This window comes from Mustela lutreola, chromosome 1, assembly GCF_030435805.1.
Source record: "Mustela lutreola isolate mMusLut2 chromosome 1, mMusLut2.pri, whole genome shotgun sequence".
In the NCBI taxonomy this organism is placed as follows: Eukaryota; Metazoa; Chordata; class Mammalia; order Carnivora; family Mustelidae; genus Mustela; species Mustela lutreola.
Window position 1 is genome coordinate 231016117 of NC_081290.1, and position 12872 is coordinate 231028988.

A 12872-nucleotide genomic window follows, 5' to 3' on the forward strand; every position below is an offset into this window, starting at 1 on the left:
TCAGGAGCTAAGATGCTATTTTAATAGATTAGTTCTCTCAGAGAACTGCCCATGTATGCCTAAGGGCCAAGCAAAATAGCTGCATGTCCCGGGGGAACTGGAAACAATATGTGAAACAAGCCACCAGAACACTTTTTTTTTCTTCTCTTCTTTCTCTCTCTCTCTCCCCCACTTTTTTTTTTTTTTTAAGATTTAATCCCTTTATTTGAGAAAGAGAGTGACAGAGTATAAGAGTGGGGAAGATGAGAGGGAGAAGCAGACTCCCCGCTGAGTAGGGAGACTGATCTAGGGCTTAATCCTGGGACTCCTGGATCATGACCTGAGTTAAAGGCAGATGCTTAACTGACTGAGCCACCTAAGTGCCCCAGAACACATTTCTTGAAATGCAACTTTTTAGTTTAAGAAAATCATGCAAAATTTTAAAGGGCAACCCCCTTAAATAATGACCTTGTTTCTTATTTTAATGATAAACAGATGCAATCAGAATGATTATTTCATTTTTCTACTATCAACTGAATCTACAGATCTACAAATATACCAGTATTTATAATCATATACCCTGCCTTGATGAGTTTTTAATATATGAAACATCTTTGTTCTATTCAAGGTCAACCTTGGGCACAGTTCCCATCTCCTCTTGCCTGTGAGGACTTTGCTACCTATGGTTACCCTGTGGATTATTTTTTTCTTTAGTGAATATTATAAGACAGCTTTTGAAAATATTCTCAACTTCACATTCACTACTAGATACTCCCCCACTTCTCTGCTCCCCATATAACAAAACGTCTCAAAAAAGGTGTCATAAAAAAAAGTTACCTTAAAGGAATCATTTTTCTTAAATATTTTATCTACATAATAATGGTCCTCCCCCGCCAAAAAATAATGGTCCTCCAATTATCTCTAGCTCAACTTCTTCTAACAAGTACATATAAGTATTTATTTAACATTTCCATTTAGATGTATAATAAGCATTTCGGCTTATCCATATAAAAATCCTTATTCCCTGACCTTTTACCTGCTCCCAAATCTACTTCTCCTTGTCTCTACCATTCACCCAATTGCTTTGGCTAAAAACCTAGAACTCATCCTTGGATGCTGTGCCTCCTCCTGCCTCCAACCCCATTTCTCTGCTGATATCCAACCCACAAGGCAGTCCTGTCAGTTCTTCCTTCAAAATACATTCCAGATATGACATACTACTTCCTCTGTTGCCATCCTGGTCTATGCTTACCATCATTATTCCCCTATACTACTACAATTGTCTCTTAACCAATTTCCCACTTCCATTAACATACCACTCCCTATTCTTTCCCCCAGTGTTTTCCTCAGAGCAGCCAGAGTGGGGAAACCAAAATGTCCAACTTCAAAGCCTAGGCTTCTTTTTTTTTTTAAAAGAATTTATTTATTTGACAGAGAGAGATCACAGTAGGAGAGAGGAAGGGAAGAGATCACAGAGAGAGGAAGGGAAGCAGGCCCCCTGCTGAGCAGAGAGCCCGATGTGGGACTCGATCCCAGGACCCTGAGATCATGACCTGAGCCGAAGGAAGCAGCTTAACCCACTGAGCCACCCAGGCGCCCCAAAGCCTAGGCTTCTAATGACAATTAACCTACTGCTTCTTATTAGGATGACCAGAGAAAGTAGAAGTGGAATTCACTTTGCTTTAAATCCTTACTGAATTAAATAGGTTGACCTTGTATTTCAACATCTTTTTTCCGCTCCCATATGGAATAGCCACAATATCCATGGGTCATGAACTTGAATCAGATATCCAGCAGAGTACAAAACAAAGTTATGAAATACTTCATTATATTCTTTCTGAGTCTCAGGCTCAGGAACTGGGTTCTAAAAATCAGAGAACCCAAAACATTTAAACATACAACAGAGAGAACCTTCATCCTATCCCACATCTGCCACTAGAATCAAGACTCTGTCTGTTTTAGGAGCAGGTCCACTATGACTGCCATGCTGGATTAAGTTCCTATCTTCTGTAACTTCTGTGCTTCAATCATTGTGTTTACACATTTACTTGTTTGTATTCCCAGTTTTTTTTGATGACAAGTACTAAGCCTGATTCATCACCAGTTCTTAAATCAGGTACAACACATCTTAGGTACTTAAAAAAAATTAAAAAAATAAAAAAGGAAAAAGTTATTTGGAATCATCTTCTCACTGGTTGTTATTGGGGAAGAAGGCAGGGTGCCTGAGGTACATGCTAAACTGGCAACGGCTCCATACAAACACTGTAGCTGCTGAAGAGGGAGAGATCTTTGGTGTCTCTAAGAGAAAAGGAACCCTACATCTCAGTAGTGTGAACAAGGGGAGACAGAAGCAACTTATCAAACACAAACTTCATTTTGGTAAGCCATATTTGGCATGAGATACTCTGTCTTAGATAAACTACCTAGGCTTTATTTACCAAGTCCTTCATTTCCACTTGATTCAAAGAACAGATACGTTCTGCCTGCTAATGCAGTCAGCAGTATGCTGTATGCAATATGAAAATACAAAAGAAATAGAGGATAGCTTCTGCCCTTATGATGTAGGAAAAGCATTAAGAGAAACATAAAAATTGGCAATAAAAGCGTATCTTTTAGGGGAGTATTAGAAGACTAAAGAGGTAAACAGTACAATATAATACAGACAGAGGCCTCTAGTTATTTAATCAAATGAATGGAGGAGTTAGAAAAAGGGTCTAAAAAAAGGAACTGGACATGATTTTAAAGAATACGCAGGAAGACAGGATACTAAAGATATTTTATCCTAAAACTGATTTCCTTGTGGGGGAGACAGTATATTACTCATTTCTGAAATTTCACCCTTTAACACAAAGTTTTTAATAAATATTTAATCAAATAATTGATTGAATTAATGAATAAATTAACAACAAAACAGCCTTAAGTGGAAGTCATAGCCAATTCTGTCCATAATTTTTATGAAAACTATTTAACCAAAACCCAAATAAAAACTAAGAAAGGAACCTATGTCCATTCTTTCTGTTTCTCCACTGTTTTCTCTGGAACACAGAAAGTGAATCTAGTACCATGAAGCATCAGAAGTGAAAAAGGCCTTAGAGCCTAATTTAGTCCAGACTCTTACCTCAGAGATGGAAATAGCTAGACAGCAGATGATCCATAATTATTAAAATTCTAGGAGGCACTATAGTGTATTAGAAAAAGGATGGATTTTAGATAACTGGGCCAAGCATGAAACATTTAAATATTTAAAAAAAAATTCTGCTCTTTACGTAACTGTTTCTGCACATGATAAAGCTAAGGCTTGGAAACTGAACTACTCCTTTGAACTTGGTGCCTGAATTGATGAAAAAGGGCAGCTACAATCTAACATTTAGAATACAGACAATATAGATTTGTTGGTTACCTCCATTCAATGGCATTCTCTAGAGACTTGAAGGTTTTAGGTCGACCACGTAAGAAATTCTGCATGCTATTAAGTGCATCCATGGCTGTACCTAGATGTTAAACAAATATTTTAACTATAGCACTTAACATATTCTAAGCATTTACACTTGCTGGGATAACTGTGTACATTTGCCCTTAATGATAGCAGAATTCAGTGATGCTTTGGGGAAAAAAGATATAGCTTAAGAAAATTCAGAAGACTGATGTAAAAGCCAGCTTCCAAGATGGCCTCCAGTGATTTTTGCCTCTTGGTATTCACTCCCTTGTGTAGTCTTCCCACACTGAATAGAGGCTGACTTATATAAACAATAGTGTAACTTCTGAGGATGGGTCATAAAAGACATGGCAGCTTCTTTTTAAATGTTAAATAAAATAATGGGACACACATACAATTAAAAAATTACACAGCCACAAAAGATATTTACAAAGAGTTTTTGATGACATGGAAAATGACTATATAATGTGGGGTGTGGGTGAAATGGGGGAAAGTGTCAAAAGGTACAAACTTCCAGTTATAAAATAATTAAGTATTGAGAATGTAATGTACAGCATGGTGACCATAGTTTAAAATACTGTATTTTATACCTGTTGTGTTTTTTTAAGATTTTATTTATTTATTTATTTGAGAGACAGCATGCATGAATGCGAGCAGTAGGAGGGGCAGAGGGAGAGGCAGAGAATCTTTTTTTTTTTTTAAAGATTTTATTTATTTATTTGATGGAGAGAGATCACAAGTAGGCAGAGAGGCAGGCAGAGAGAGAGGGAAGCAGGCTCCCCACTGAGCAGAGCCCAATGCGGGACTCGATCCCAGGACCCTGAGATCATGACCTGAGCCGAAGGCAGCGGCTTAACCCACTGAGCCACCCAGGCGCCCCGAGGCAGAGAATCTTAAGCAGACTCTGCACCTAGTATGGAGCCCTACATGGAGCTCGATCTCATGACCCTGAGATCATGACCTGAGCCAAAACAATGAGTCAGCTGTTTACTAACTGAGCCATCCAGGTACCCCTTTATTGTATATTTGAAGGCTGTTAACAGAGTTGAGCTTAAAAACACTCGTCATAAGAAAAAAATCTGTATGTTATCTACACATAATGTGGTTATCATTTCACAATATATACATTGAATCATTATGTTATATACCTAAAACCAATAAAAGGTTATATGCCAATTAAAAAATATATCTGAGAGTGTCTCTGCTATAAAATAACATAAAAAAAGATATAAAGACAGAGGGACATAGTTCAAGATGAGTAGAAATCAACAATAAATTAAAATAGGATAATAATAATCTATCATGGATGTCTCTTATAAATCAAAGATTCTGATTTAGTCAGTACTAAGAAAACTTACCTTCCACAACATCAATCATACAGAGACCCAAGAGGCTTGGCACCAGGTTCGATGATGTTGTGTGGACTGCAATAGCACCACCCATACTATGTCCAATCAGCATAATTGGAGGAGGGAGGTCCCCATACATGGCTTCAATCACATTGCCAACATCCCTACAAAGAGAAGATTGTAAAAGTCATTTTCTTTTCTAACTCCTTCCTTTGGTCTGTTACTATAGGTTAGTAAGTAACTTTGGGTCCTAAGACTGTAAAGGTCTACTGGACCATCTTGCAAATATACCTATGTAAATCTCTTATTATGCCCCCCAGTATCTATACATGTAGCCTCACATCTAGCTCTTTCTGATAAATGGGACTAAGAACCCAAATTTTCTTTTTTTCCTTTTTTTTTAAAGATTTATTTATTTAAAGAGAGCATGTGCAGAGGGGTGCAGAGGGAGAGGCAGAGAACCTCAAGCAGACTCCATGACGTGTGCAGAGCCTGAGAGGGAGCGCAATCCCATGACCCTGAGATCATCACCTGAGCCAAAATCAAGAGTTGGATGCTTAACCAACTGAGCTTCACAGGTGCCCAAGAACCCCAATTTTTAAATTTTCTTTTACATCACACTTTCACTATTCCACACATTTAGTACAATTACATATTCTCTTTATCTTTTAAAAAAGATTTTGTTTATTTATTTGACAGATAGAGATCACAAGTAGCCAGAGAGGCAGGCAGAGAGAGAGAGGAGGAAGCAGGCTCCCTGCCGAGCAGAGAGCCCGATGCCGGACTCGATCCCAGGACCCTGAGATCATGACCTAAGCCAAAGGCAGAGGCTTAACCCACTGAGCCACCCAGGGGCCCCATATATTATCTTTATTTTAAACCTAAGCTTGAAACTGGACAAATAATGTAAGCTCTCTGCGCCACAGTTTCCCTAACGATAAAACAGGAAAACAATTTTATTAAGCATTATAATGTAGTAAAATTTAGAGTCACAAGATGAACTGCAGCCCAATTTTAATTTTTATTATGTGGAATTGAATTATTTAATCTCTCAGTTTCAATATCTATAAAATGAAGATAAGAATGTGATTTATCAGAAAAAAAGAAAATGATCTACTATTTCAGACTGCCTTGAAGAGTAACTAAAACAGTGAATGAGGGATGCCTGGGTGGCTCAGTTGGTTAAGTCACTGCCTTTGGCTCGGGTTGTGATCCCAGGGTCCTGGGATCGAGTCCCACATTGGGCTCCTTGCTCAGCAGGGAGCCTGCTTCTCTCTCTGCCTCTGCCTGCTACTCTGCCTGCTTGTGCGCTCTCTCTCTCTGACAAATAAATAAATAAAATCTTAAAAAAAAAACAGTGAATGAAAATTACTTTGAAAAGTGTAAATGCTATCTATGCAAATGTTACTTACTCCTTAAAATTTGTCATATAAAGTTATTTGAAGTAGTAACATAAATAAATGTAAGTACAATGTTCTGAGAAACAAGATGTTCAGAGCTAATTTTTATTGGCTTCTGTCCTAGTCTTTAATTCTGAGTGGATCTATTTAACAAAGTCAAACCTTAAAGTTTTGAAAATGAGAAGTGAAGTAGGAACTTGGGTTTGATTTGTCTAGAGGCCCTCTTCACTACAGCAATAGGTAGATGTGGTATGTTTTTAGAGACTACTGGCTCTACCGTCTTCTTTTGGGAGTGGCTGAGTTAGTTAACTTAAAAAAAAAAAACAGTTTTTTCTTGCTGTATGTTATTATATACCTCAAGCATCCACACAGTGTTATCCAAATATAGCAGTTGTGGATGTAGGAACACAGCCTTTTGAATATGACCTCCAGAGCATTCAGAGTGGCAAAGACAAATGTTTTCAGAAGGAATTAATCTTAAAAATCTCATAAAACAAATACAGATATGAATGGGGTAGCTGTAGCATCTGCAGTCAATCTGGGAGATAAGGAGGCCCACCTAATTTTTTAAGTGAAAAAAGTAACAGTTTAATATTCCTTTGGAGTTAAACTTAAAGCTAAAAGTTTTGGTTACTAACAGTATAATAAAGTAAAAAGTTGCTACAGAAGGTTATCTAAATACAGGTCTCCATAAAACACTAAGTAACTAAGTTGGACTGGTTCTGTGATATCTGCTTCATGTGTGCCTGAAGGTGGACAGGGTCTGAAACAAACGAACTCCAAAATGTATCTAAGCTTAGGAAAGGTATAGTCCATCCAGGTAAAAAGTGGTTATGACCAATCACTTGATCATTTACCACCAGGAGAAATTTGTTCTTATTAAGATTAGCCAAACTGCCAAGATTAGTGCCTTGACACATGTTCTGAAGTTACAGAAAAATAAAATAAAGATGAAGTAGCAAGTGTTATCTAGAAAACTAGACTAAAAGTGGATACATCACAGTTTTGGCGAAGGCTTTGTAAGGAGATTCTATCATGCTTATTAATACTGGGTTCATTTTCTGAGAAGCAATATAGCATATCATGGACATAACAGAAAAAGAGTATCAGAGCAATCTGAGCTCAAATCTTGTTTCTTCTACTTTCAGTGGAATTGCATTTTATGTAGGGTTGAGGTTCTGAAGTTGATACACAAGGCAAAAATTGTGCTGTCAGTACTACTTGAAAATCCGATTAATCATCCATTAAATATGCTATTTTGAGATTTTTGCTTCAGAGTGACTGAACTCAGAAATCATATAAATGTTTTATTGCTTTGACTATTTCACAAGAATCCAAATTATTGGCTCTTCTGATTCTTGGTAACCATCTTCATCATTCTAGATAGTCTTAATTATCTATTTTCTTTTTAACTTTTGTTAGAAGTTTTCAACTTATTGTCTCTCAGCTCTAATTCTCACACCCTTCATTGTATGTTCTCCAAAACTGGCCTTTAAATATTTTCACCTTTCCAGCGGGCATGATGCTAAGCTTTATCAGTAGAGGGCACAAGAGAGACATTAGAGAAAGAAAAGGTTTTGCAGCTAGTTCAAGTGCATTTCTCCACAAGCTCCTGAAGCCTATGTGCCTCTAGCACCCAGGACCTGCAGCATGGGAAGCCTTCCAGCACACAGCTTCCCTAGTGCCCAAATCCTGCAGCACAGGTGGCTTCTCTAGCATATCATCCCCCCCATACCCAATTTTTTTCCTAGCCTTATTGAGGTAAAATTGGTATACAAAAAATAGTAAATAATTAATGTATACGCTTGTCTTACCATCACTTCCAAAAGTTTCTTTTTGTGTGAGTGTGGGTGTAACATGAGATCTACTCCCCTAACAAACTTTTAACTCATTGTTAAGTACAGGTACTATGTTGTATAGCAGCAGATCTCTGGAACCACCCTCAATATTTCTGTTGCAGAGTGCCTCTAGTGAGACACCTCTCTGTGAACAGTTTTCCCTGTACCCTAGAGGGCAGATATCTGGCGAAGGTCTGCCAACATGGCATCCAAATGACTTCTCTGCCCTCAGTAAACCACAGTCATGCCCTCTACAGCAAGGTCTAAATCTCAACCTCTTCCATTGGTGTTCCACCTCTGCCCAAGGGGATTGTGGCAGCTACTTACACCTGCTATTCCTATATTCTTTCTTTCTTTTTTGAAAAGTTTTCTAGCTTTATTGAGGTATAACTGGTAAATAAAATTATAATATATTTAAAGTATATAATATGATGATTGGGTATATAGATACATGAAATGACCCCCACAATCAAGTTAATTAAATATATATTCTTTAATGTTCTACTTCTTACTAGCAATTCTTCATTACTCCAATGCCTTACTATATTTAATAAATCTTTATATTAAACTTGCCCTGTTCAAATTCCTATGTGTTTTTTTTTTTTTTTCCCTGATTGTCCCAGACTGATATATTATTAGGCAATGTATACTTAAGATCCTCAATTAATTCTTCAAATTCCTGGAGAACATCATTCAAGCTGTCATAACTCTTTGGCAGCCTGGCACTTAGATGATGTATCTCACTTTTTGTCAACAGTCAGGAAACCCTTTAAATCCTTAAAAATTGTTCACAAATCTTTCTCTAGGTATCACTAAACACCTGATCATTTTGGGCTTTACTGTTCTCACATTACAAAGGATAGTATGAACAACTCAGAAAACAGATTCTTAGCTCCCTTTTCATGGTTTCTCAGAAATATGTTCACTGAATGGAATGGTGTCATACAGTGTTATTTCTCTCTCTCTCTCTGCCAAGCACTGTAGTTGAATGATCACAATTCTGCTCTCTTAACTATGTGACCTCATACAGTCAGTCAATCTAAGTTTCCTCATTGGTTTAAAAAAAAAGATAACATCTGTACTACAGAATTAATAATATGGATAATTAAAATAAACACCTTAAATAAACTATTTATTCTTTTTTAAAAAAAGATTTATTTATTTTAGACAGAGAGTGCAGCAAGGAGAGAGAGAATCTCAAGTAGACTCCCTATTAAGTGTGGAACCTGATATGGTATTCAATCTCACGACTCTTCAGATCACAACCTGAGTCAAAACCAAGAGTCGGATGCTTCAACAAATGTGACACCCAAGCATCCCAGTAAATATTTTTCTTAACAAATGCATAATTTACACTTAATAAAGCCTGGCAGACAGAAAGCACACAAAGAGCATGAACTATAACAATAAACCTATGGCCACATGAGTTTGAGTTCTGAAGGAAACATGGTTTACTCTTGGATTAAAGCTGCTAAAGTAAGAAGAGACAAGATAATTTTTGGCCAAAGTTGGTGAAATACTTCAAAGACCATGTATTATAGCAGGGTGGTTAGAAGAATCCTGTTTAAAATATAGGTTAGTTGTTCCCAAACACCAGTCACAGGACTGGCTGCATAAGATTTCTTTATATAGCTTTATCAAAAATATAAATAAATGTTCAGATCCCCCTGGTAGAAGCCCTAATTCAGCAGGTCTGGGATAAGGCCAACCATCTGTATTTTAATCATTCCTTCAGTGATTCTAATGAGTGACCAGATGTGAGACTATTGTATATACTACCACCATCTTGTACTTTGAGGCCCAGGTAATTATTTATTCTTCAATACTTTGTTCTTGTCTTACTAGGAAGTTGGACAAAGAAGGTGGGCAGGTTACCTTAAGAACATCTTTCAGCCTTTTATATATAACCACTTTTCAAGCATAAGTTCCCAATAGTATCCAGATTCTATTCAACTCTGTTAATAGAAGAAAACTTTGTAAAAGGCAACACAAACTCAAAGAATTTTTCAAGTGCTTTATTTGATGACTAGAACATGAATGTATCAAGAAAGATGGATGTTTCTTTCAAGATTAAATACTAAGGAAACACTAAATACAGAGGAAAGAGAACAGAAGTAAAATTTTCTCTATGCTAATTATTGTCCAACAATCTCACCAGGAGAGTAATAGTTATACACTATTTATAATAGTAATGGAAGCCAGGTGATGTATAAACAATATTACATTACTTACTTTGCCATTGTTTCTGCAGACAGGTCTTCAGAATTCTTGACTTTTGTTTCACCTAAAAAGAAAATATTTAAAAAATAAAATTCCCAATGATAGGAATTATAAAAGCAAGAGTATTCGCTTTCAAAAATCTCACTTTGGGGAATGAAATGCAGATTTTATTATTGTGTATGATGGGCTTAGCAAGGGTTTTCTGTTACAGATGTATCTTTATAGTTGGCCATCCTAAGATATAATTCTAGTGGCCTACTAAAGATTTATCCACATTCCTTATACATCACCAGCATCAGAATTTGGTTACATTAAAGGACTTTTTTATTTTTTAGCTAAACAACAACATATATATGTGTATTTATAAAATATCTTTTATAGAAACTAAGACTTTGCTCAAAGAGCCCAAATGGAACAGGCCAAGTTATTTTGTGGTCACACTGAAATTTACTGTAATACTTAACACTATTCAAAGGAGTTGGCAAATATATCATTGAGTCAGCGACTAATTAAGAACATCACTTACCATGACCTCGCAGATCTAAAGCCACAATCCTACACTGAACCCTACTAATGATCGCCGCCTAGGAAGATAAGGAAAATCTGAGTTAGCAAATCTTTCCCCATCAATAATGATAACTTTGTTGAATGAACGGCCATCAGAATTCAAGAATCTCAGAATAATCAAAGAAAGACATTTCACTTTTTTTTTCTTATTTAGGTACAGCTGACATACATTGTTAGATTAGTTACACGTGTATAACACAGTCATTTGACAAGCTTATACATTATTTTATGCTCACCACATCCAACACTATTACATTATCACCAACTATACGCTGAGCCTTTTATTCCTGTGACTTACTCATTCCGTAACTGGAAGCCTGTATCTCCCACACCCCTTCACCCATTTTGCCCATTTCTCCATTCCCAACCCTCTAGCAACCATTAGTTTGTTCTAGTTTGTTCTCCATATTTATAGCTCTGATTCTATTTCTTGTTGTTTTAGATTCCACATATGAATGGAATCATTCGGTATTTGTTTTTCTCAGTCTCATTTATTTCCCTTAGCATAATATTCTCTAGGTCTAACCATGTTGTCATAAATGGCATGATCTCATTCTTTTTTAAGGTAGTGTAATATTCCATTATGTGTACATATCACATCTTTCTTATTCATTTGTCTAGTGATAGACACTTAGGTTGCTTCTATATATTGGCTATTGTAAGTAATGCTACAATAAACATAAAGGTGCACATATGTTTTCAAATTAGTGTTTTCATTTTCTTTGGGTAAATACCCAATAGAGATACTATTGGATATATGATATTTCTACTCTTAATTTTTTGAGGAACCTCCATAGTGTTTTCCACGGTAGTTATACCAATTTACATTCCCACCAAGAGTGTACAATAGATGAAGAAAAAGCGCTTGACAAAATTCAACATCCATTCATGACAAAACCTCTCAGGAGAGTAGACTTAGAAGAACATACCTCAATACAAATACAAAAAACCTACAGCTAACATCACACTCCATGGTAAAAAACTGAGAGCTTTTCCTCTAAGACCAGGAACAAGATAAAGATGCTCACTCTTGTTACTTTTGTTCAACAGAGTACTGGAAATACTTGCCACAATTTATATTCCCACCAACAGTGCACAAGGGTTACCTTTTGTCTACAGCCTTTCCAATGCTTGTCTCCTATCTTTTTGATAACAGCCATTCCAACAGCTGAGAGGGGATAACTCAGTGTGGTTTTGATTCGCATTTTCCTGATTAGTGATGCTGAATATCTTTTCATGTACCTGTTGGCCATTTATATGTCTTCTTTGGAAAAATGTCTATTCAAGTCTATTGTCCATTTTTACTTAATTTTTAAAAGATTTTATTTATTTGACACACAGAGAGAGATAGTGAGAGACAGAGCACAAGCAGGGGAAGTGGCAGGCAGGCAGAGGGAGAAGCAGGCTCCCTGCTGAGCAAGGAGCCCAATGTGGGGCTCAATCCCAGGACCCTGGGATCATGACCTGAGCTGAAGGCAGATGCTTAATTAACTGGGCCACCCAGGAGCCTCTATTGTTCATTTTTAATTGATTTTTTTGTTCTTATTGAGTTGTACGAATTCCTTACATATTTTGGATATTAACCATTTATCAGATAGATGGTTTGCAAATATTTTCTCGCTTTCTATAGGTTGCCTTTTCATTTTGCTGATAGGTTTGGGTTGGTTTGTTTTTTTTTTTTTCCTTTTGGCTATGCGGAAGCTTTGGGTTTGATGTACTCCCACTTGTTCCTTTTTGCCTTTGTTGCTTGTTCTTTTGGTGTCATACCCAAAAAATCATTGCCAAGACCAACGTCAAAGGGCTGTCTCCCCATGTTTTCTTCTAGTAGTTTTAGAGGTTCAGGTCTTATATTTAAATCTTTAATCCATTTCAAGTTAAATTTTTGTGAGTAATGTAAGATAGGAGTCCAATTTTATTCTGCATGTGGTTATCCAGCTTTCCCAACACCACTTATTGAGGAGACTATCCTTCCTCCATTGAGTCTTCTTGGCTCCCCTGTCAAATACTAGTTAATCAAGTATGCATGTCTTTATTCCTGAGGTCTTGGTTCTGTCCCATTGGCCTATGTGTCTATTTTTAAGCT

General features: G+C 36.7%; 1 protein-coding gene across 3 annotated transcripts in view; it reads right to left on the reverse strand.

Annotated features, from left to right (window-relative positions):
• PPME1 (protein phosphatase methylesterase 1) overlaps positions 1 to 12872 on the reverse strand; it is a 63956-nt gene that overhangs the window by 21736 nt on the left and 29348 nt on the right. For all 3 annotated transcript variants that reach the window (XM_059132901.1, XM_059132910.1, XM_059132893.1), the window contains 4 exons: positions 10749 to 10806; positions 10235 to 10286; positions 4774 to 4928; positions 3380 to 3470 (listed from right to left, as the gene is read on the reverse strand). In XM_059132901.1, the coding sequence (XP_058988884.1) occupies positions 3380 to 3470; positions 4774 to 4928; positions 10235 to 10286; positions 10749 to 10806 (356 nt within the window). The remainder of the gene's footprint in view (positions 1 to 3379; positions 3471 to 4773; positions 4929 to 10234; positions 10287 to 10748; positions 10807 to 12872) is intronic.